The following is a 26870-nucleotide window of genomic DNA, read 5'->3' as shown; positions in this document are numbered from 1 at the left end:
GTCCGGTAGGTTCCTGGAACATAAACTTGAACCATCATTTGAAGACTACTGGGATATATTCACCAAGAGTATTGACAAGAAGCTTTACCACCAGTTTAGGGTTGGTTCACTTCCAATAAGATCCTTTACTTAACAATGGAAAGGAAATGTGCAAGAGCTTTGCCCTTGTTGTAAGGATAAGAAGGAGTCTCTTGGCCATATATTTTTTGTATGCCCTGCCTATTCAGCCTCCCGAACCAAATGGCTTAAACCAATCTGCAGAAATATCGGAACTCGGGTGGGACTGGAGGCTCTAAGGATTATGAGGGCTGATACAAAGGAACCAGTGGTAATTGCAGTAGCAAAATTCCTGGGCTGGATATGGATAATCAGAGCCGACCACTTAGATAAAGGCCTAACAGTAGTTACTTGAATTGTTTTAATATATTTTCTGAGATCGCTATTATATGCTTATTCAAATTACCTGCTGTTTTACTTTGGTAGTTGAACCCTTTCTGCATATTACATTTTGCACTTTACTATGAATTGAAATGTTTTAGTAAGTATTTATGGCTATGCTCTAGTATTAATTGTTATGCTCAATTTGTTTTTAAAATTAGTGTGCAATAAGACTAAGGATGATGTTTATGTATATTTTTAATGCTTGTCTTTTATGATGAATTAATCGAAATAAAGACGTATGAATCTGAATCTGAATAAAGAACATTTTTGTTCGTTTTTATAAATCACATACAGGTTATGCACATATAAAGAAGCAATTGAGCTCCGAAACTGTATACACCTGAAAGAGACACAAGTTTGTGAACATAAACGTAGAACTTGATATGGCATTTTTAAACTGTGTTTAGAGAGTAAACGAAATGTTCTAGGTGTATATTTTTGACCATTAAATCTTGGCGTTATTTCATGTTTTTTTCTGCTGGTGTTCTTTTTTCTATCTTCAAAGCACAAAAGCGCTGCACATTTGCAGTTTCTTAGGTTCTGGAAGGGTTAATGGGGTGAAGCTCTCTGTCTCCTGTCAGATAAGTGACTCAAAGACAATTCCTCCCACTGGGCCTCACTCACAGATAAAGAGAACGCTGCCAGTGCAAAGTGGCTTTAACACCCCGCAGCATGGTTACATGCATATTGTGTTTGTGAAATATAACCAGCTTTAATTTACTTCTGTGGCACAAGGAGGCACCCCTCAGCTTCCTTTACTATTGGGTAAGGGGAACAGAGTCCTCTCATTAAAAATAATGGAGAGACTCAATACACCCACATCCACCCCTGACTTGAGTCCTGATTCTATGGCACAAGAAAGAGGACCCAGAGTGTCTGATAAGAGGGTTACATTTTGTTCTTTGATAAAACTTCAGTTTAGTCATAAATGAAACTTAAAGAACTTGGGGCCATATGTATCATCAACCTTATTTGCGATTCTCAAATAGCGATTTTTAAGACATCGCTATTTGAGAATCGCAAATAGGTATGTATGTACAAAATCACATTTTTTTTGCGATTTCTTACAATTCCTTAATTGCGATTAGCAAATTGCGAATCGCAATTAAGGAATACTTTCCCATTCATTTCTATGGGCCAGGAGGCCCATAGGAATGAATGGGAAGTTATTCTCAATTTGCAATTTGCAATTTGCTAATCGCAAATTGAGAATAATTTCAAGGGTGCAGGGGTGTCCTAAGGACACCCTGTTGCACCCCTGAAGTATGCATGGGTGCACATGTGGCGCACATGCATGCCATGCCCTAAGGGCATGTATGTGCATTTTTCAAGGAATTCGCAACTTACCACCAACTAGAAGTTGGTGGTAATTTGCAATTCCTTAAGGACATTTTACAAATTTTTTAGCTTCATACATTGCATTTAAGGAATCGCAAAGTTTGTGATTCCTTAAATGCAATTGCAAAATAAGGAATCGCAAATTTTGCGAATCCTTGTTTTGCACCAGATTTTGCTTTATACATTGCATTTAGCAAATTCGCATTCGCAAAAGCTGAAATTCTGCGAATTTCGGCCTTTGCGAATGCGAATTTGCTTGATACATAAGGCCCATAGGCTCTTCCAGTCTTCAAAGATAGTCAAACAATAATAAAATCTATGATTACTTTTGGGACCTCTGTGCCTCGTCTAACAATCTTCTGGGCATCATCAGCACAACTGAGAAAAGCTAAAAATGTGACTAAAAGCTATGGATTAAAGCTGCCAGAGTCAGTGCATAGGCATTAAAGAGGGGTGAGCTGAGACTTGCACCCCGAATAACATTTCATGGAATACAATTGGTTTTATAGAAAAAAAGATAAGGTAGAAACTGCCTCTTACCAGCTGGCAAAAAGGAGAGATCTAAGAGGGCTATACTACCTCCTTCTGATATGGCTGAGACCAACTACAAGCATAATAAAGCAGTGCTATGTTGAGGGTAGAAGTTTGCCTGAGCAGCATCAAAAAGGTTGTTCTCATTCTAAGACAGTAGATAATTCAGAGTTCATAGAGCTATCAATGATTTTAGACAGTTAGGCCAGCAGTGAAATTAAGTGGTGGGAATGATAGCGGGATCAGCGCCAGGTTTCTTGACCAAAGGAAATACTCTCAACTGACCTACTTTCAGGCTTTAGGCACTATGGAAGATCTCGATGATGAGTTACACCACTTAAGCAAGAGTGGAAAAATGGTGGAAAGAGAATTTTAAATTTTAGGAAGCTAAACTTCAGATGGTGAGCTAAATTTAACGACAGCCAACTCGACTTCCAAGAATGAAGCAGAGGAAAAGAAGATGCTCTTTTGGCAGAAACATTAACAAAAAGCAGAAAATATCCAAATGTGTCCATTCTCCAAGTAAGGTGAGTATGTCACTGATGTGTGTGCATTTCTGGATTGTGTGGTAAGGATTAAATAGTGGCTACATGATATCTCAGCGAAGTAGCAATACTATTATTTGTGACAAAGCTGATGATCACATTTATAAACAGAGGGCCTGATTTAAATCTAAGCCGATGTGCTACTCCATCACAACGGTGATGGATATCCAGTTAACTGAAATATAAATCCCATTATATCGTATGGGCGTTTTCTTTTTGGCTGAGGGAACTTTGTGAAGGAGTAACCCGTCTGTCAAGATCAAAATCAGGCCCAAAGTCTTGCCAATATTTTGTTTTTAATGTTTCAATAAACTTATTTAAAATGGATAAACTGAAAACAAGAGAATAAAAGATTATAGATGAGATAAAAACATAGTCTCACATGAAAATTAGAAAATGAAAAATTCTGAGAAATGAATAGAATTGGAATTGACTCAATTATTAAAGGCTAAACGTAGTTTGTTAGCCTAAACCAATACATGCTGCTTATTTGTGTACCTTTAATAAATCACTATTGACATTATCGGACTTTGATATCACAAAGTCCACTATGATGCACGGTATGAAAAAATATGTGAACAAACTAACAATCCACTCTTTATAAGACAAATGAAAAAGAAATGATCGCAACTTACCCCAGCCAATGATGGTGTACCAATAGAAATACCTCCTCTCAGGGAAAAAGGTTTCAACAAGCAGAGTAAAGAGGTATAAGCCTTCAATAAAAAGCCAGAAGTAGTTCGACATGACACAGTAGTGGAAAAAGACCATCACAGCTTTACAACCCACCTAAAAATACAAAATAAAGCAAACATTGTAAGTTTTGGAAATGGATTCTATTTGTGAGCAAATAATGATGACATTTAAAAAATGTAATTAATAGAAAGAGTAGCCACTCTGTAGTTATAATTAGGGTGACCAGAGATCTGTCTCTTTTGGATTTTTGGCCCTTAATAACATTGCACCCGTTTGTAGAATGTCCGCAAAAGTTTGCAGTCCTGCTGCCCCTATTTCATTCTTGGAGTTTTCAAAATTTTTTGACGATTCACAGAGAGGGTGCTAGTGAGGAATAGGGGAGGGCCCAAAATGGGCATAAAATCAGATGCATTTTACATAGACCTTTGTATTTCACGTAGCGCAAAAAAACATCAGTATGATTTTGATGAAAATCTGTGTTGATTATGTGTTATGCTTGTACCGATGATTCTGTGGGGATCTTCACAGAAGTAGGGAAAGTATTTCATAGGTTGTTTAGTGTTTTAAATGTAGGTACATACGTGGTTGCAGTAGTACAACTGTACTCTCAAGGTCGATTGTGATAAAAATCATTAGCTGATTGGTTATTGACTGCCTTTCCAAAAATAAAAGGCAGCCATCTTCTTTTCATCTTGAGTTTCCCTGTGTTCTGCATTACGCCATTCTTTGTAGGTAAGTATTAGGTTTGGCATTATTTCCATACCTAATACCACTTTAGTAAAGTGGAAATAGGTAGAGAAAAATATTTATAAGTTTATATCTATGTGGGAGCACCACAGGAGTACCACAGCACCCAATAAACAAAATAGAAATATACCATAAGACACTTAATTGTATAAATAGAGTATGTTAAAGTGTACTTTCTATTTTTTCACATATTTAAATATGCTGAAAACATTCTTCTGAGTAACCCAGTAATTACTAAAAATTAAAGTGCTACTTTAAGAAAAATGCAGATCATCGCAGACTGCTAGAAAAGTATATGGAAATGTATAAACAAAAATTATAACCATTCAAATAATTTTGGGGGTATCGGGTTAGTACCATGCAACTCTGAGAAAAAAAAACTATAGAAAATTATAAATATTGTGCACTACCTATTACCACTTTACTAACGTGGTAATAGGTAGGGCAAACCAGGACTTGCTGTTGTTTCTCTCGACTGCGTGCAAGACTGAATCCCTGCTTCAGTGTCTTTTGAAGGGCTGGAATCGCGCAAATCAACAGCGCCCTGCACTCCGTGTTGCTGCCTCCCTGGGGACTCGCTGGTGTGAGCGAGAGCTGCATTCGGCACGCTCTGTCACCCGCTCCCAGCTAGAGTCCACAGGGTAGAGGCCAGGCGGAGCAGCGCTTTCAGCCCGGGGGACTGCGAGGACCAGCAACCCTTGCTGGGACTAGCTGGTTCCTCTTCCCCCAGGCGACACGCCCACGGACACGCCCATCGGCGAATAAGGAAGCGGGCCTAATTTGCATAAAGCTTCGTGACCCCCGCTTCGCGGGCGCCACTCACCAGGACTTGCTGTTGTTTCTCTCGACTGCGTGCAAGACTGAATCCCTGCTTCAGTGTCTTTTGAAGGGCTGGAATCGCGCAAATCAACAGCGCCCTGCACTCCGTGTTGCTGCCTCCCCGGGGACTCGCTGGTGTGAGCGAGAGCTGCATTCGGCACGCTCTGTCACCCGCTCCCAGCTAGAGTCCACAGGGTAGAGGCCAGGCGGAGCAGCGCTTTCAGCCCGGGTGACTGCGAGGACCAGCAAGCCTTGCTGGGACTAGCTGGTTCCTCTTCCCCCAGGCGACACGCCCATCGGCGATACAATTATAAATAACATCCGGGTCAACGCGCAGCGGGACGCGCGCCTGGACCAAGCGCGGGGCGAAGCCCGGGCAAAGGGCGGGCCGTCTGTGGCCGTCCGGGGACGACTGAGGACGGGACGGGCCACCCCACTTACCTTTAGCCAATGAGGACCTCTCATAGCCACACTCCGAAACTGATTTGAAAATATATCTCAATTTTTACTGATCAATCTTTATCGCAGACCCTGAAACAAAGTCATTACATTCACACAAAATCAACTGCGATTACTATAACAAAAAGTAGATCTCCGATCCCAAATATGAGGGCTTTAAAAAAACTTCGCTCACGAACAATATTTATGAGGCGTATGGGGACAGACGCAGCTGTCAGAAAGTCTGCAGATAAATCACTGAAACCTGGTCAAATATCAAGTACTCCAGCTATAAACAAATATTTCTCTACCCTCTCCAAGAAAAAATCCCTATCTTCATTTACAACTGAAGATCAAAATAAGCTGGAACTTTCTACAAATAAGGTAGATCACGATTCGTTACCTTTCCTCGACCAGAATCTCTACAAACAAGGACAGACAACAACTGAAAGTAATTTGGCAAATATCTCCCTCACTGGAGAACGTCAAAAATCGCTCCTAGATGCGTCACAAATAACACCTATAACACCAACAATAAACCAGGATAATGAATTACCCTTTGACGTGTCTATAAGTGACAATACGAAGATAGAACAAGGAAAATCAGAAATATTACTAAGCCAAATACACCCTTTAACCAGTTCACCAGAAAAATCCCCTAACCTATACTCTAACCAGACCAATCTTACTGACCCAATTTTTTCACATTTAAATTTTGGAAACACTACCTCTCCCCTGTCAAAAGCACTTTTTACGTTGCAGGAAATCTTGGAATCAGTACTTACTCATCTTGGTCAAATCCTAGCTAACTCTGACGATACTTTAGACGTACAAATAGGAATACTGAAATTCCTGGTTGAAGAAAAAAAGAAAAAAGAACACAATAAAGTTACAATAAAAAAACTTGAACTAGTCGAAGCATTACAAACTGAAGATTTCCAAAAATATGGAAATATGACTCCAAAACAACAGGAAGCAAGCACGCAAACGAACAACATAGTAAAAATCGAGACTAAAACTAAGGAATTAAGAAAGAAGAAAAAACCTCTCATCACATATTCTCTTAAAAAACTGTTTAAAGAAGAATCGGAAAACATCACCGAAAATAATAATAAGCATTTTCCTATCTTTTCGAACAAAGTATCTGACAATAACCGAGATCAGGTTACAGGGGACAATAAAGCAGAGTCACTGGGAGTTACTGCTGAACAGAATCGTAGTCAACAAGAAAGGTCTGAAAAAAGTAATAACAGGGAAAATGCTAGGGGGAAGAAGAAGAGAAAATCAATAAGAAGGATACAGAGAAAAAAAGGGAATACACTTAAATTTCAAAAATCCACTCCCATAAACTTGGTGATCTCTCCAGAAATTCAAAAAACACCGTTGGCAACACTTCTGAATCCAAAAGCAGAAGAATTCTGTCCACTGATAGAAAATAGAACAACAGCACGAAATTGCATGGATACTAAAGAACCTCATGACAATAAATCTCAACCATGGGAAGGAATTCCATCTAAGCACATAATCATTGAAGAATTGTTTCCCACAGATAAGATGCCATTGAACCGTGGTAGAATACTTAATCTTTTACAAGAAATACCATCCCTGAACTCTCTGACAAGCAAAGAAATCGACCTAGTACTCTTTCCAAAAAAAGAAAATAATAAACTAGTACAGGTATCCTTTTTTTCTCCAGTTTTGCCCGGAATAATAATCAGAGAGAGGGAAATTCTACATAAGAATGGCTATGACGTAATCTCTGTAGTAGATCTTAAAAACAATAATCAGAACAAAGGTATACTAGGACAATCTAACAGAAGAAATGAAAATATCAGTTCATACTGGGGAGAATCAGTATTAAATATCACGAGAAAAGACTCACTTAAAATACAAGTAAAGCAAGGTGAGAGGTCAGTATGGTCTCGGGACTCAAGCTCTAGTAATAATGAGAACTTAATAAAATCTTGGGCATGGTTATCAGAAACTTTAAACAGCAAAAAAACTGTTAAACCTCAGCAATATCAAGTTTAGCAAAGGTCTGACGCTACTGTCTTGGAATTTGGCTGGGAAGACTGACAAAAAAATGAAGCATGCAACTAAAAACTTCCCAGATATTATTGGTTTACAGGAAACGTGGTTCATTAATTCCTTTAAACAAAAAGGATACTACGTATATGAAACTCTGGCAAAAAGATCTAGAAGGGGGCACGCCAAGGGTGGTCTAGCAATTTTATTAAAAGAAGATCACTCTTGGTCACAGGAAATAATCAATACAAACACAGATAATCTACAATGTCTAAAGGTATCACTTAAAACCCAAAGGTCAGCCACATTTGAAAAAATATTGCTTTTTAACATCTATGCACCTCCCAGTAACAACTGTGATTTGCTGTTTGACCGCCTAATGGAGAATATCACTCACATCATCGAAGATCAACTTTATTTGCCATACATTATAATGGGAGACTTGAATGCAAAAATTTCAAACTGCGAAATAAAGAAATGGGCTCTTCTCTTTAAAGAGGAATCTTTGGAAACATCACTCCCTGTACTCCCAAAAGGAACGAAATCAGACAGGAGAGGTCGCGCACTAATATCATTTCTCCCCAGTATTAATGGGACAATTTTAAATGGTAATATCCACGGTGATAAACCAGCATCGTACACAAGGCAGGGAAACGGATCTCCCTCTATCCTTGACTATTTCATATGTGGTATCGGAGAAAAAGAACAAATGAGTCAACTTTCGATTACATTTAATGAGGAAAGTGATCATGCTCTTCTATATCTATCAACTCAATGGATTGCACAGTCTACTTTCCAGAACCAGCCAATATTTCATAAAACCAAATTGGAAGTAAACGCAATGAGGCGCCGAATTTATTGGGGGACAGAAAATCTGGACCATTTGAGGCTATTAATCTCCCAAACTAATCTGTTGACTACCATATACTAAGTCGATCCTATAAAGAACTTTGATTACATAATAAATAAACTCAAATATGCTTTACAAAGTACGTTAGAACATACCATATCAGTAAAAAGCAGACGGAGTAGTAATCATAAAAATTCAAATAAACCAGTCGTAAAACAACTCACCAGGTTGATACGCGCCCAGTATCTGAATTTCTCATCTACAAATAAAAAGGAAATCAACAGATTAAAGAACCAAATACAACGAGAAAAAACTAAACAGAAAAAACTGAAGCAGGACTCTAATTGGATTGAAATCCAACAAGCAGCTAAACAAAACAACCAGCGTAAATATTGGGCCCTGATTGCAATAATGACAGGATCCAAAAAAAAGCTGGAAGCAACTCCCGTTTCAGAAGAAGATTGGGAAACTTACCTGCGTGAGCTATATAGACCGAACAAGTCTATTAATAATGGTGAGGCTGAAGTACAAATCTTGGGAACGAATGACACAAAAATCAACAAAACGTCGGCAATGTCGGTCTCTATGAATATCAGAAAGGCAAGAAGCACGGGTGCATCGGGCCCCGATCAGATACCTATCAAGGTCTATCAAATCGACCATAAAGAGTGGGGACGGTTGCTCTCGCCACTATTTAACTATATATTCGATAGCGGCAAAATACCAAACTCCTGGAAGGGAAGTATAATTATCCCGATTTACAAAAAAGGAAATAGAACCATACCGGGAAACTACAGACAAATTGCCCTCATGGACGCTGCCGGGAAGATTTTTGCAGCAGAAATATTGGATAGGCTGAAAACTTGGGCATTTTCATTGGGTTTAATTCCTAAGTTTCAGTCTGGATTTCGTCCAAACCACGCAGTGACCGACAATGTAGCGATCTTCCAAACCATTTTAGACAAGTATGTATCAGGGAAAAAGCAATCCATCTATGCAGCGTTCATTGACTACTCGACAGCCTTTGACCAAGTGGACAGACCGACCCTGTGGTCAAAATTAAGAAGAATGGGCATCTCGGAACAGCTATTGCTATTAATAGTGAATCTGCACAGTGACACCTGGTGCCGTGTCCAAATGGGGAGTGATAAGGGTCTATCGAAGATAATTCACACATCAAATGGCTTAAAACAAGGGTGCCTTTTGGCTCCAATTTTATTTTCTTTGTATTTAAGTGACTTACCATCCCAACTACAACAAGGGCTAAGTACTCCGCCAAAGATAGCCACTGAGTATATTCACTCCCTGCTGTACGCGGATGACATAGTCTTGTTTGACCTAACTCCCTTTGGACTTCAAAATCTCCTAGACATTTTACATCAGTATTCTAGGAAAAATTTCTTAATCCCAAACATAAATAAAACCAAAGTGGTTGCCTTTGCAAATCAGAAGAAAAGGGTGAGATACGAATGGAAGTTGGGAGGTGAGAAGCTAGAGCAGGTAAAGGAATATACTTACCTGGGCAGAATCTTCTCACAAAATATGAGTAACAACAGTCAAATTAATCACTTAAAAAGGAAAAGTGACTTACATGCTGGGGCTCTGTCTCGCCTATATTCAGCTACTGGACATAGGCATTTCTCTGCACTAATACAAGTCTACCGAGCCAAGATTCCACCGGTCATGTCTTATGCTTCGGAATACATTCCTATTAAACAATGGACCTATATGAACTTAACTGAAGGTAAAATATTAAAAAATTTACTGAAAATCTCTACATCTACCCCAGTACAGGCGTTGAGACTGGAATGTACCATCACGAGTGCCTACGCCACAGCTGTAGCTAGCATCATAAGGTGGGCCTATAACCTTCTCCATTCAAAAGAAGGCACTCTATGAAGTTTACTAAAAGTCGAGACATTTAACATCGGTTCTACCCATCTCACTTTTTCCAAAAATATGCGAGAGGCTTTTCAGCTTGCAAAAGTTAATGTGGAAATTTTGTCTATGTGGTCTCCAGCCCAACTCAGACTATTTCTAAAAAACTTCACCCCCAAACTGAGCTATGATATTGACCACTTACATTGTGATAGACTATCCTCGTATAAGAACTATGTAGACTCCCAGGAATATAAGCAAAATCAGTCTTATCTAGATTATACTCTTATTCATGGTGCAAGGCGTGCAATTATGATGCTGCGCCTGGGAATTCTTCCTGTATTAACTTTTACTTCTTCCTGGAGATCAGACAACTTAGCTCTTTGTACTTTTTGTCAAGGGGGCAATCAGAATTTGGAACATCTTCTTTTTATATGTCCTAACGCAGAAATAGTAAACGCAAGGTTAACATGTCTTACGCCCATTTATCGGTCCTGTAGGATTGTAAACTCAAAGGACTTTTTATCAATTTGCAAAAAACCCCCAAATGAATATGTCTGTTATAGAATTTTTAAGTTTTTGAAAATTTCATTGAAAATTTATTAAATGAAAATGTATAAAGCATATATTTTATTTTGTGGTCCTCAAAAGAGTACCGTAACAAAAATAAACTTTTTTGACTTTTTTTTTTGACTTGGTAGGGCAAACATTCCAAACGTTATACTTATCTATATTGGAAGGCGTAATGCAGAACACAGGCAAAGGGTACTGAAAAACAACATGCTTGTCTTCAACTTTTGTAAAGGAAATCATTAGCCAATCAGACAATGACTTGTAATCACTATGTACAGTGGTAATACAGCAAAATACCCCATTGTTTTCCTAAAGCACTGCTGCAACAGATCTCACTAAGTTTAAATACCCGAAAACCTATGAAATACTTACAGTACTTACCTGCATTCTAAAAAATAATAATCTGTTCACCATAATAGGTAATCCTGCCAAATTTTGACAATATCAGAATGATGGTTTTCACTCTACGCAAGCTCCAAACGTGTATATAAAAACATTGGAATTAAGCATGTTTTGGGACATCCCTTTTTTTGCACTTCCTTGACCAAACCCAGCAAAACCTGTACTCCTCCCACAGCAAAACAGGTACAGCAGGTTTCTAAAAGTTGGCAGACATTTGTCAAACAGGTGCACAGTTATTAAGGGACAAAATGTATCAAATAAATACATATGTCCATAATATTTTTACAAATTCATAAACAAACACGTTAACCTATTACCACTTGAATAAAGTGGTAATAGGTTGTTAACAACAATGAAACCTAATATTTAGCTATATGTAAGGCCCTAACCAAGAATGCTTCGAAATGCTGACTGTACAATAATGCAAAATTGTGCTAATAACTAGATGACTGATTTCTTCCTTTGGTAAACACAGCCAAGCTAATCAGATAACCAGTTCTCAGCACCATGTACTGTGGTATATTGTGAACTTACCACGTTATATCATAGGACAATACAGACCTACATTGTACACAACTCCTAAGTTTAACATTAATTACACTATTTTCATATGCATTCAGAAAATGTACATTTAAAGATTATAATATATATTTCGGAGATATTACATTCATCTCTATACACACTATAATGGTACGTTTACTTTAATTTACACACTCGTATTTTATGTACTGTATAACTGTTCACTTTAGGCCAAACTAGTGTACGCTATTTGCTGTTTCACTTTAAGACATACCAGTATAGTCCTTTACATTGTACGCAAATCCACTGTACATTATTCCACTGCAGTCAACCGAACTCCATTGTATGCCTCTCCAGTTTGCACTACAATACTCTACACTTTCATACTGTTCACAACTGTATTCTATTACACTTCTGTGTATGTCAGTTTACTGGACGTCCCTAAACGTACTGCTCATAACTGGAAGTTATTATACTATATACAACCCCAATTAATGCCATTCCACTATATGCTATTCCACTATACCCCACTTGATGGTATACACTACTGGGAAGTACGCTATTCCAGTGTATGCTACTCCATCACACGGCACTCCATTGTACTGAAATTCACTCTACGCCACTGGACTGTACCACCATCTACTGTATACTATTTCACTTTACAAGTCTACATTCTGTGCCACTCTACTAAACAACACTTCCCTGTACGTCACTAGACTCTATGCTTCTATAATTAACCCATTGACATGTACAACACTGTGCTGTACACTACTCCAGTATATGCCACTCAAATTTAGGTCAGAACACTTAACCCCAATAGACCCTGTGTTATTACACGGAACACTACTCTATTTTACATTATTCCACTATATGACCCTACACTTTATGCTACTCCACTACATGCTATTACACTGTACTCTTTTACACTGGACCCCACTGTATGGTACACTATTCCTCTCTGCACCACTGCACTATAAGGAAGTTCAATATACGCCACTCCACTTTATGCAACTTTACTTTACAACACTATACCGTACCACACTTGACTTTACGTAACCCCACTGAACACAAAGAGCTCTACCTCATTCTACTCTATGCAACTCCAATATTTGCCCCTGCAGTGTAGGCAATTCCAGTTACACCACTCCACTGTACCACACTCCACTCTACACCACTCCACTGTACGATATTTCTGTATACAATATTCCAATATATGCCCCTACACTGTACAACACTTCAGTGTATAACACTGCACTACACGCCAGTGCAGTGTACGTGAATACACTCTACAATATTTACAGAATGTAACTCCACCTTACCTCATTCCACTTTGTGCTATCCTACTGTATACCATTGCATTGAATGCCACTCCAATATATGCCGCTCTACTGTATAAAAGTTCACTTTAAACCACTCCATTGTATGTAACTCCACTCTAGCCCACTCTGCTGTATGCCATTCTAGTGTATGCCACAAACAACAAGTTCATTTGTCATATTTATGTGTTAAACACTGCTTTCATATTGTGAGATTCCACACGTTTGGGAATTCCATCATGATTCATTACGGACAGAGTTTAATGATTAACAGATGGACATTATATTATTCAGTTCATTTATGAACAGCACAGTGTTTACGATGCATCAATGTTATGAAATAATGAGATTTGCATTGGTGTGGTTGGCTGACACGAACTGCTTTATGGGAAATGGAGTTTTTTCATGCAACAACAATGGTTGGGATTAATCACAGGGCTGAGGGAACGGTATCAACGTAATTAGCGCACTAATCAGACCCTCCAGGATATCGCGATTTCGCGATTTCGCGATTTGCCGCGAAATCGGCACTTTCGTAAAAATGCCGCGATTTTTACAAAAGTGCCCGCGAAATTGGCACTTTTGTTGAAATCGCGGCGTTTTTACAAAAGCCGCCATATCCTGGGGGCCCACTTACATTGTTTATTGGGGCGGGCGGGAAGGACACAAAAGAATAACTTTCCGGGCTTAATGGGGCAGCTTAATGGGGCATTAGCAGCTCACTGTGAAGGGCTTTGAAGTGCCCCTCCCGCGCCTGGCTCCCCGCTGGAGACCCTCCCGGTGACTGGGGCGAGCCCCCGCCCTCTCCCCTGGATCCGAGGGTCAATATGGGAATGAAAGGCCCTGATGGGCGATCAGGGCGAATGCTAACTGTGCCCCCCCAGGCGCAGTACAGCCATGTCACCGGCGCGCACACAGTCACGCTAGACCATGTGCTGGAAGGGGGTCAAGGACTCTTCTATGTGGGGCATGTGGAATTTTCATCAGGCGCAGTCATTTCCAGAGGGCTTATGCCAGGCAAACAGAAAAGGTTCACCTTCAGCTATTATCTCTCCGTGTCTTCCATGCGTGGAACACACCATGCCTGCTGACGTTTCTGCCCCTGCGGTAGCTGTTCTGCTCATCCTTGATAAATCCGTGAAGGCAGCAGAATCGGGGGTACAAGCAGCAGGACTGTAGCAAACAAAGCTTTATTCAGGAAGGTGAGGTGCTAATGCTGTGGTCACTCAAACAGGGGCCTCGAGTGGTTGAGGAGCTATTCCCAGCTTAGTGACCCTGTGAAACATACAGATGTGCAAGGCCGACCCGGCCTCTCTGAAGGTTGAAAACAGTGAAATGCCTGGTGCAAAGGACACAATAAGGGATAAGAAGCATTGTTAAATGCTTTCAGTTTCGCCTTTGTGATTAATATTATTTTGGTTGTTGTTGTTGTTGTGAGATTTAGCTTGGTGAGTGTTAGTGTGTCACGTCGTCACTGTGACCACCTCAACTTTTCTATCTTGCAATAACTTCACACTTGAAGTTATTCTATTTATGTTGTCCTTCATAAAAACTCTCACGCAGACTAATTGCCGGCTCGCACCTCTGAAGATAAGGCCTGGAAAACTGACTGAGGCCTGCGAGACGAGTGCCAGGGCCCCTTCTGGAAACGGGAAGAAAGGGAGGGAAGAGAGGGAGAGGAGAGCTGAGGAGGGGAGGGGACAGGATGGGAGGGAGGGAGGAGAAGGAGAGAAGAGAGAGAAGAGTAGAGAGAGGAGAATTGAGGGGAGGGGAGGAGAGGAGGGTAGTGGGAAGGGTAGAGAAGGGGAGGAGAGTACATGAAGCAAGTGGAGCTAAGGAGAGGAGGGGCGGGCTGGGCTGGGGAGGGTGACCGGCAGAGGAGGAGAGGAGAAGAGGGGTAGGGGATGGGAGAGGAGAGGAAAGGAGGAAGGAAGAGAGAAGGTAGGATGGAAAGGCCAAGTACAGAAAGAAGGGCAGGTTGAGCAGAGAATGAAGGGAGAGATGGAGGTTCAGGAGGTTTTAACAAAAAGTAACCCCTAAACCAGAGCTTTACCACTACATTGTGGACATTCATTTCGTGTAACTGTCAAGCTGTAGGAAAAGGGAATTACTTAAACCCACAATCAAGAGTGTTTCTAGGGAGAAATGCTTACATTAGTATACCTACATAGCTTCATGTTGTTAAATAACGAAAAAAACTAAGATATCTGTGTTTGTTGTAGGAAATATGGCCAAATAAAATGCCGCAAAATTGCCGCTAAATTTCCATATTTGTGCCGCTAAATTTCCATTTTTGTGCCGCTAAATTTGCTAGTCCATGCCGCTATATCCTGGGGGGTCTGACTAATTGGGTGGGTAGAAGGAAGGTTAAAAGCGAGAGGGAGGGTGGGGCGCAGACATGCTTGGGCTGCAGCTGCCTCGAGGATGGAAGATTTTTAACGGTTCAGGGCAGGTATGTAGAGTTCGTCAGGAGAAATATTGTTGAGGGGAGTAAATTCAGAGTATTATTGATTACAAGGTGAATTGGGAAAAGCAGAGATAGGCAAAAGTGTGTATTTAAGGTGATTTTAACAACAAGGATATGTACAAGGGAAGGTGCGGGAGGGTTAGAATAGAGTTTGAAGGTGAAGTTATGTAGTGTTTGATGTATGTTTAGAAACAAGGTTTTGTTAACGGAGGGGGTGAGGGGAACTGTTAAGCCTAAATATTCTGCACTGAAACTGCAGAAAGCAGAGGCGAATGTGTCTTGTACCAAGAAAAAGGGATGAGAGGGATAGGATCAGGAGGGAGAGAGGGTTGTGACATCAGCATGTTTTGAGCGCAAGAAGGAAGCTGTTGCTGGTTGGGAAGAAGGGAGGGTTATGGTTCACGTTTTAACAACAGTAAAAGACTATTTGGTTATAAAATATTGAAAGATTTGAGAATAAAGCAAAATATGTGAGTAGCAAATTTTACTGTATTAATTATTGGTTGTTCTCTATTGATTGTAGTGACCCCTGAAGAAGTGCTTTTAAGCACGAAATGCACTGGGTTGTTAGAAAGTAAACGCTGCTCTGAATGAAATATGCTTTAGTCGTGGTCTTTCTTAGAGGTCCGGATGGAAACAGTGAGAACACAAGAAACTTTGGAAATAGCTTTTTCACTCAGCGTGTGGAATTTAAGCAATGTCAAGAATAAGAATAATGAGTAAAATAAGAGACGATAAACATTCAAACAAAAAGGAGTACGTTTATAAAGATGTCGCCTAGGATGGCGAAATATCGCAGTGCGATTGGTTGGGGTGAGATGTTGCCCCAAAACAAAGTTAAAGGTTTATTTTGCCTGGTTGAAATGGCAGCTTGCAACTGTACAAGCAGGCTAGAATGGATGGTCTGCGACATGCTTAAAGTGCTACTCAAGTGGATAGCACAAGCAGTGCTGCAGGCCCACTAGTAGCATTTAATGTACAGGCCCTGCGCACAAGTAGTGTCACTTTACTATGGACTTACGAGTAAATTAAATGTGCCAACAGGGTATACACTAATTCTATCAAGCTTTAAGGAGGGGGCACATGCACTTTAGCACTGGTTACCAGTGGTAAAGTTCACAGAGTCCTAAAAGACAACAGAAATAGGATTAGAAAGCAGGAGTGCAAAGGCAAGAGGTTTTTGGATGACCCTGTAGAAACGGCCGAGTCCAACAGTGTCTCAAGGACTATGGATCGTTAATCACTCACAACATCAATGTAGATGTAAATTGTGGAGAAATACCTTTTTGGTCACCAAATATGACCTTTAAACAAATAGCAGATATCAAAAAGATGAATGCACAACTTAGATGATAATTCATACATGCATAGTAGTGGCAGCAGTGAAAGAAACGCCTGCACCAAACTGTTGAAATGCTATTATAGCCTATTAAGTGTGTCAGCATAGACATAAGTCCTTTTATGGACAAAGTTATACTATATGAGGCCCCATAGAAATGCAGTTAGTAGAACCACTGTTACTGATTTAGCGTGGTATAATCCTTAGTGGTCAACTGTGGTTCTATTGCGGCTTAAAATCCCTTAGGTTTTTGTGCATTCTCATGGACAACATCAATGTATTTTGGCTTCAAACCAAATCCACTTATAGGTAAGTATGGATGTACTATTGATAGCTTTAAAAATAGCAAATATATACTTACCTACATGCAGTTACCTTCTCGATAATTGGAATCTATATTATAGTGCAATACACACTCTTGGTTCTCTGAGGATGATAATAAAGTGAGTGATCTGGCTTTACTAATATTACCAGTTCCAAATTCAGTTTCAGCAGATGAGGTTAAATCCAAAGTCTAGGAAGGTACCTCTTTTGTCTCTTTCAAATATCCTATGTGACTCCTCATCTCAGCGGTTTCTGCCCACTTTACATGTCTCAGCTTGGATTCCCTTTCTTTATCTGTGACAGAATAATCTACTTTACTGTTTGGAGGCATAATGTCGATGAGGCGTGGTATCCACAAGAGCTGCCACTGATTGCAATCAATACATCTCTTGCTTTTTGCATTTATGTCTATTGAAAATACTACCTTGTGCATTAATCTCATAACATCTCTTGTTTTTAGAGGCAGAAGAGGGAGGCCCTGTCACTGATATAGGCTTTTGTTAAGGATTTGACCTTGTATGCAGAAAACAACTTTACAAGCAATTTTCATGTTATTATTCACTGAAATGGCCTCTTGAAATTTAGCCATTCCTTTCAAAGGTGGAAAGCTTTCACCCTTCTCCCACATATAGGTTTTGTTGAGAGTTCCCAGCCATGCACAGTCTTGTCAATAATGATGGTATTTCACATGTTGCAGTGATGTTATCAATGATGTCATAGAACATATCATGAATGATGTAATGTGTGGGGAAATTAACAGTGCATTGCAAGGGCGCGAGTTATAGTTAATTTAGGGCACAAGTCATTATTACTAGAGATAACTATAATTGGTGAATTGAAGGGCTTCATGAGTTTTAAACTTTACATTGGTGTCAAAATTCTCCCCTACCTATAACTTTACTTTCAGCTTCGGTTTAATCAATGAATTCCTAGGGTATTTTTTCACAACTGCGTTTATTAAAGTTTAGGCATAACATATGTACAGTTCTCCATAATCAGAAGGACACTGTCAGTGGTCAACATATAGCAGAATGCATGTACAGCCTAAATGCTTAAATCGCCCCCCTCCCACACCCCTCACCCCGCCAACAACCCCAAAACCCCCCGCTACCCACCCCTTATCCCACCCTAGCCCGGTGCACGTGTTCACTGTCAGCTGCAGTATACATTTAAAGCAAAATAGGCATCCTGTACCCTCCTAGGCCCCGAGGTCACCATCGGCAGGCAGTCCATCATCTAGGTCAATGGGGGGCTCCAAGGTCAACTCCCTGTAATCCGCCCACCGCTTCCAGATCTTGTAGTGTTTCCGGGGGCAACCCCTGGCCTCAAACACTGGCAATTCTAGCCCCATAAGAAAGTCCAAGCCCGCCCTCCAGGCGCTAAGAGGGGGGGCGCGGTCGCTCCTCCATGCCCTCGCCAAATCCCGCTTAGCTACAACTAGGCCCAGCAGCAGGAGGTGACGCTTGTAGATGTTACCACCTACTTGTTCCAGGACATGCAGGAGACCCAATCTGGGCGTACGAGGAAGGTCCCACCCCAGTACCTCTGACAAGCAATTCCATACCCCATTCCAGAATCGGGTCAGACCCACACATGACCACACAGTATGCAGCAGCGTGCCTCTCTCAGTCCCACAGCGCAGGCATTCTGGAGTAGCAATGAGGCCAGCCTTCCACAGTCTCTCTCTGGTGTAATAGGCCCTATGCAGGTATTTGAACTGTATAAACCGGAGGCGCACAGCTATTGCAGCCCCACGGGGGGACTCCAGGGCCTCCCTCCAGTCATCCTCATCCAAAGGGCCAATATCCGTCTCCCAGGAGGCTTTCAACGACAGGAGGGAAGAGGAGCAATGAGTGACAAGCGTTTGGTATATTTTGGAGACTTTCTTATCCCCCAGATCTCCCATGAAAAGCTTAGCTTCCACGGGGCTAAATTCAGGGAGCCGGTCCAGCCCCACCAGACTCGGTGCAAGAGCATGACGAAGTTGTAGATATTTAAAGAATTGGGTCTTGGGCATGTCAAATTCGGAGCTGAGGTCTTGAAAGGATTTGAGGGTAGTTCCAGTAAGAACATGGCCAAGTGTCGAGATCCCAATGGAGTCCCAGCCACCAAACCCCGGCAGCGAGGCCAGTGCGGGGAGCTGTCCATTGTTCCATAGTGGGGTTTCGGCTGTCAGCCGACCCCACCAGCCCATGCGGCGCAGCACCTGTCTCCAGATCATGAAGACCACCTTAGTGACCTGCGGCAATTTCTTCCGCCGCCCGGCCGAGTACAACAGCGTATGTAGCGTGGCATCCCCCATCAGGAAGTGTTCTAGTGCGTATGCCGGGTCGCTGTGACCGCCGTACCACCACTCGTTCAGAACCAACAAGTGGGAGGCCTGATAGTAGGACAGAATGTCCGATGTAGCAAGACTCCACAGTACGTGGATAAGAAACAAGTCCGCAGCGCCACTCTGGATGCACCCCCCGCCCACAGAAAGCGACCCAGTACTGAATTTACTCGACGGAACCATTGCGGGTCAATCCTGTGTGGATGATTCTGCAGTTGGTACAGGAGTCTAGGGAGGGCGACCATTTTAAAAATTGCGGACCTGCCATAGATATTGAGAGGCATACGAGACCAAGTTTTGACGTCCGATTGGACTTTGTCCCATACCGGCAGCACGTTGCGCTCCCATGCAATTGCGGCAGATTCAGACAGGAAGACTCCCAGATATTTTAGACCACCGACCGCCACCTGTAGGGCCGAAGCCCAGGGGTATGTTTTCCGACTCTCCGCCCAGTACCCACAGGGTCGATTTGCGCGGGTTGAGGAAGAGTCCCGACACGTCTCCAAAGATACGCATTATTTCCAATATTCGAGGGCCAGAGCGGTTAAGGTCGGTCATAAAGAAGAGGACATCGTCCGCGTATAGTGCGATTCTGTCCGAGAGTCCCACCCCCCACACGAAGCCATCGATGCGCACCCACGCGGCCAGCGGTTCCATGGCCAGTGCAAAGAGGTAAGGGGATAGGGGGCATCCTTGTCGGGTCCCCCTAGCAACCGGGAATCTCTCCGAAATAGCTCCTGAGATACGCACCGAGGCGGTGATGTCTGTGTATAACAGCCTAACATATGAGACAAATACCGGACCCAGGTTGAGGCGCGGCAAAAGGGCGAAGAGGTATGTCCAGCTAACGGAGTCGAACGCCCTGTCAATGTCTGCCAGCAGTAGCGCCGCCCGTTCGTCCGTCGCCCCCACAGCGTCCACCGCCGCTTGCGCGCGTCTGATGTTGTGTCGTGTCGCCCTATGCGGCATGAAGCCCGCCTGATCTGGGTGAACCAAGTCTGCTACATATGGGAGAAGGCGGTTCGCCAACGCTTTGGCCAATAATTTGGCTTCAAAGTTGAGTAAAGATATGGGGCGATACGACTCGTGTCGGTCGGGAGGCCTGCCCGGCTTCTGGAAAACTACAATTTCGGCCTGACGCCAGTCCGCCGGCAAGCTACCACGTTCCCGCGCTGCCTCCAACGCCCGCCTATAGTGCGGTCCCAGCTGCAGGTGGAATTTCTTGTAGAATTCACTGGGGAATCCGCTCGGTCCGGGCGCCTTACCTGTGTTGAGTTGCCCCAACGCATCTCCCAGTTCCTCCGCCGTTAAGGGAAGGTCTAGGGCTTTCCTGGCATCGTCCGATATCGCACGGGGGGGAAGGTCAGCGATGAACCTGTCAATCGCATCCGGCGGGAGACTACCCGAGAGGCATATTGCTCCGCATAGTAGCCGGCAAAGCTCGCCGCAAGGGTCGCAGGGTCCGTTATGGCAGTCCCCTCCCCGTCCGTGAGGCCCGGTAGAGTAATCGGCTGCAGAGTTTGTTGACACAGCCTATGGAGCATGGTGCAGGACTTGTCGCCCCACTGGTAAACCCTGCTCCGTGTGGCCAGCCAAGCCTGTCTAGCCTCGTCCATTAAGACCGAAGCGTAGTATTGCTGCGCCTGCAGGAGCAGTCGTATCGCTACTCCGTCACCGTCCCCCTGACACCGTCTCTCCAACACCCCCACCCGTGCCGCAGCCGCGACAGTGGCCTCTCGGCGACTACAATGGGCAGCAGCACACCATGCAATGTCAATGCCTCTCAGCGTGGGCTTCATGGCTTCCCAGACCGTCACTCCCTCTACCCCCTCCGCCAGGTTCTCCTGCCAGTAGTGGGCAATCGCGCTGCGCATATGTTGTGTATAATCTGCCTGCTGGAGATGCCACGAGGACATCCGCCACCGGAATGGCTGGCGCGTCTTGCGCAATTCAATCCGTATCACGACAGGGGAGTGGTCAGATAGCCCTCGAGGCTGAATTGCGGCCTGCTTCACACTGTCAAGAAAGGCTCCTGGTACAAACATGCAGTCCAGCCGGGAGAAGGAGCCATGCACAGCAGACACATACGTGTACTCACGCGTCTTGGCATGCAAGTGTCTCCAGGCATCCACCCAGCCCAACCCGTCAATCATCGCTTTTAACCGTGTAGGGGAGGTCGCCACCACGGTCCCCTGCAACCTCATTCGGTCCAGGCACACATCCACAACATCGTTCCAGTCGCCACCTATCGCGGCCAAGGAGTCTGGGATCTCAGCCCACAATTCAAACAGTCGCTCTGCCAGGGACCATTGTAGAGGAGGGGGGGCATACACACTGCCAAACACCACTGGTTCCGTACCAACCATACCCTTAACAAACACATACCGACCCTGGGGATCGAGCCAGTGACGCTCGTGGGTATATGACAGCCTCCGATGAATAAGAATGGCCACCCCCCTCGAGCCCCTGGAAAACCCTGCGTGAAATACCTGATGGTAGCCAAAGCGCTGCAAGCTCAGTGCCTTTGTCCCCAACATATGCGTCTCTTGTAATAGCATGACATCAGCTGAGTCCCTCTTACCCCAGCGCAAGACTGCCCCACGCTTAATTTTGTCCAACATCCCCCTGACATTCCAACTTAAGATTCGCATAGAATCACCAGCGAGTTCCTGCCTCGGGATATCAACCATAGTCTTGATGGAAAAGTCTCTGAGGACCCCAGGACCCAGCCCAGGCACCCATCACCATGTATGTCAATGCAGCAGAAATCACGTGCACCTCTTTCAAAACACCCCCCACCCCCCCGTCCCTTCCCACCAACACTGCCCCCCAACTGCCGAACGCCCGTTCCCCACCCCCCACCCCTATACCTCATGAAACACTGAAGTACCTGTCGCGGCATGGGGAGCTTCGGGCCCAAAACAGAGCGCCCAAAGCCAACCATACCAATGGATCCCCACTACACCCCCCAACTAACAGGACCTTCCCTCAGGGCCACCCCCTAACGTGGGAGGACTAGGCCGCCCTACAGGTCAGTACCCCGAACCCCATTGTACCACAGTTTTCTGGAACTCGAGTAGAGCGAGGCAGTCAGGCAACGCCAGTATCGCTCCCCTTGATCCAAACCAAGTTCCAGGTCTCACCACACCAGATGCCATCCACTCAACCAATGGGGCAGCCGCACCGGGCCCCCCGCAGAGTCCAACAGCGGAGAAGGATCAAGTAAGGAAGGTAGAATTCCCATGGTAGTCAATTCTCTTTCCCGGATTGATCGGTGTCGGTCTGCGTTCCATCCGGGAGGCCGCCCCGGGACCGGGAGCGTCGTCGTGACCGAGATTTCCTGTGTCTTTTACCCCTGACGACAGAGTCGCCCCTCTCCTGCGACGATCCACGCGATGGTCCAGAGCCCAAGCCCGGCTGGGCGTTCGGTCGGAGCCTGGTCGTCTCGTCCGTCCACCCGAACACCGCCTCCGGGGTATCAAAGAAGTGGGTCTTGGATTGAAAGACAACGCGAAGGCGGGCCGGGTACAACAATGAATATTGGATCTTCAGACCATGCAGTTTGGCCTTCGCCTCCAGGAAGGAACGGCGCTGCTGCTGCACCTGCTTGGTATAGTCTGGGAAGATCATAATCTTGTGATTGTCAAACAGCAGAGTCTCTTTGACCCTCGCTTCCCGGAGTATAGTGTCTCTGTCGTGGAAGTTGAGGATTTTAGCTATGACCGGACGAGGCCGTTCTCCCACCGGCGGTTTCTGCATCAGGGCTCTATGTGCGCGCTCCACCACAAAGCAGCGCGACAGGACGTCCGGGGGAAGCCAGCTCTCCAGCCACCGTGTTAGGAACACATCCATGGGCCCCTTCTCGCAGTCCTCCGGAAAGCCCACGAAGCGCAGGTTATTCCTGCGCGCTCGCCCTTCTGCATCCTCGACGCGGAGCACCAGCCCCTTTTGGATCCTGTCCATCTCTGCCACTTTCTTTTTCAGGGTGCCTACATCATCTTCCACTCCCGTGATGCTGGTCTCGATCTCTGCGATGCGAGCAACTGCGTTGCGGAGGTCCTGTCGTAATAGCATGACATCAGCTCCCACTGCGCCAATCTTAGCATCTAGCATGTCCCTGGATTGTGTGATGGCGGCCATCAGGGCCGCGTTATCTGGTCCCGTGCCCTGGCCGCCCCCGGAGGCCCCGGCCCCACCGCTGGGTCCAGTAAATTTGTCGATCGGTCCTTGCTTGGTGGAACCAGTGCCGCCCCCGCCTCTGGTCATGATCAGGATAGTTTGGGCGGGCTGCTCCGTGCCTGTGGCAGACCTTCTACTCACTGCAGTTCAAAGTCAGAGTCCACCCGGAGGGCCTAAGCCCACCGCAGCCAAGGCCGGGAGGCCCGCAGGGCACTACGCCACACCGGACCGTCACTACCGAACACCTCCAATGACCAGGCACCCAGCGAGCAGATGCTCCCGTCGTCACTCTGGCCAGGGCCACAGCAAGGCTCCGGGCCCCGGACCTTCGGCAGGGCACCCCCGCCCCAACAAGAATTGTAGCGCTAGATCCGACTCCTCACCTTCACGGGGTCTCGAAAGTCCAAGCCCGGGCACCCGCCGATAACCGTGAGCCAGGACGGGCACAGCAGAGCCCCGAATCACAGGGCGACCAGGCAACGCCGGTTCTCCGGGCATCCCCGGCCCTTATATGGGTTCCAGCACAGCAAGTGCGAGGCAGGCCCCAGACTCCTCCAGTAGATCCGGCAGCAAAGCACTCCCCAGGATGGCGCAAGCACCACACTGCTCCCGGGGTCACGGATCTCTTCGTGCCGGGGGGCCACACTGCGGGGGGGCACACACTCAGGCCGTCGGGCGGAGCGTGCCCCACCCCGCGCCGATGGTCCGCCACAGCTCCGATCCAGCAATGGCCGCCGGCAGCCCAGGGGGACCCGACTGGTTCCCCTGTCTGTGGAGCCCGCCACGGGGGTCGATGCCTCACAGCCCCGAGCAGCGTCTGTGCACCCCAGGCGGCAGGAAGCTCCGCTGCCCTCTCTCCGGCCGCCGTCCGCCAACCATCCACCGGAACACGGGGCCCGCCGGCGAGCAAGCCGGCCAACGGTCAGAGCCCCCGGCCAGGACCGCTCAAAATCGAGGCCCCGGCTCTCCATGCGGCAGGTAGGCCCAGGGGTTGCCGCCGCCGCCGATCACTCCGGCCAGGGACCAGGGATCCCAAACGTGACACCGGAGGGTGCACCTCGTCTACCACTGCCACAGAAGTCGCTGTGTGGCCAAAGGTAGGTTCGGGGTCAGGATAAATGGAAGGATTAGTAACGGGCCGGCGGGAGCTCTAGGAAGCTACGTCCGCCATTGTCGCCCTCGTAGCCACGCCCCCATTCCTAGGGTATTTTTAACGTAAAGTAATATTTTTCTAACTTATGTAAAGCCAATCTCCTACTGGATATGGCAGGTGTTTGGCCACAGGGCCTGGCCTACAGTCTTATTAGGCCCCATAGACCCCCATCCCCAAGGGTCGACTACCATAGTAAAAGGGAGAGAGCCCGCATAGCCTTCCTTCCTGGAGCCTTTTTTAGGCCCTAGGACTGGGCCACATGGCATTAATATGGGGAGGAGGGCTGTGCGTCCCAAAACCCAAAACTGGCCCTCACCATGATGGCCCACAGGGAAACGCTAGTTGCCCGCTATGGCCAGTCCGAGCCTGAATGCAAGGGGTATTTCTTTTATGTTCATGATTTTGGGAGAGTATTTTTTAGTTGTTAAACAAAATGGCGTAAATCAGATTGATAAAGGCTGTGGTTACAACCGAAATGCATTTCTCTGAGTTGCCACATGCAAACATATATATATATATTTATTCATATTAGTTATTTTGTGGTTATAATTTTTTTGCTTTTTAAACATATATATCATTAAATTATATAACCTTTACTACCCCCATATATGTCCTATATACTACATACAATTAAAAAAATTGATCATGTAGATATTGGGGGAACAGGAGTAACATACACAAGGATACTAGTGATAAGTATGTAAGTACAGTATGAAACATAAACGTTTATTAGGCATAATCTAAAATATCACATAGCACTTACTTTTTAACCCCAGGTTTATAATTTCAGTATTGCAACTCAAGCTTTGTCCATGACTGTTAGTAACTTGTAGGATCTGCTTGCCTAGTTGCAACGTGATGCTCTGATGCCTGACAATCCAAAATCATGTCCACCAGTCTGTTAAGCTAGATGGCATTCTGCATGCCACTTATGGGAAAGAGTGATTTATTTCTACAGAGTGTACTAAAGTGGTCAAGTATCGAGTGTCAGTGTGAGACAAATTTCAGGTTCAACCATTTGAACATCTTCCAAATGTTCTGACAAGAAGTGAACATGTGTGGCCTATCTGTCTCTTTAAAGGTACATCTGCAACATTTCCTTTTCCAGAACACCTCTTAGCTACTTTCTCTGGGATACAGAAGTAATTGTACCGGGATTTACATTGCTGGAGTTTGATACATGAGGCTAAGGGTAGTCGACTATGGATTAACTCATCACTTCTAGGGTTATGTGTGTAGCAGTATACCGTGACTACTTACCCACCCATAACATAAAAAAAGTTAGGAGTAAAGTTTCATGATTGATAGCACTTAAGTTTCCATCATGATACAAAAAAAGTGCAGTTTTGACTATGGGGGAAGAAAGGTCTAATTTGCAGATTCTTGAGGAATCCAATACCAGAAGTGACAAACTCAGGTGACAATTGTAACATGTTGTCAGGATGTATAGGACCGTTCCACATGGCAGACTCCCTGTCTAAAGAAGGTGTCTTCAGAAATATCAACAAATACTTGACAAAATGGCAAAAGTGTTTTAAAGCAAACTTTTTTAAATAATCAAGGAACACTGAATGTACTTAAGAAAAGTCATTGTTTGGCAGAAGAAAACATACCAATACATTTAATTCTGTTAAAACATCGTTGATTTGGATACAAGGGTGTAGGTATCAAATGTACAGTGGCACCGGGCCCAGTGTTAGTGGTGGCCCTCTGATCCCTAATAAAACATTTTTTAATGTCCAATTGGAATTTAGTTGATCCATTTCTCTTCATAGTTTCAGGGTCCATAGTAAACTTATTACACTACTTTTCAGAAACTTTGAATTTACAGCTCAGTTAGTTCTCACATATCTTTAATTTTCCTCTTTGCATGTGCACAGTATTCTGCAGCACACATATGTAAAGGAATAGTTTTGTGCAGGATGAAATATGTTGTAATTGGGGTTACTGGATGGTAG

At 44.5% G+C, this 26870-nt stretch overlaps 1 protein-coding gene across 4 annotated transcripts in view; it reads right to left on the bottom strand.

The window, feature by feature from the left end:
- The window catches only part of ADCYAP1R1 (ADCYAP receptor type I), an 857256-nt gene that overhangs the window by 245194 nt on the left and 585192 nt on the right, over window positions 1-26870 (bottom strand). For all 4 annotated transcript variants that reach the window (XM_078665292.1, XM_078665293.1, XM_078665294.1 and 1 more), the window contains exon 9: window positions 3491-3644. In XM_078665292.1, the coding sequence (XP_078521418.1) occupies window positions 3491-3644 (154 nt within the window). The remainder of the gene's footprint in view (window positions 1-3490; window positions 3645-26870) is intronic.

This window comes from Lissotriton helveticus, chromosome 10 (genome assembly GCF_964261635.1).
Source record: "Lissotriton helveticus chromosome 10, aLisHel1.1, whole genome shotgun sequence".
In the NCBI taxonomy this organism is placed as follows: Eukaryota; Metazoa; Chordata; class Amphibia; order Caudata; family Salamandridae; genus Lissotriton; species Lissotriton helveticus.
The sequence above is the reverse complement of the archived record's forward strand: the minus strand, read 5'-3'. Positions and strand labels throughout refer to the sequence as shown.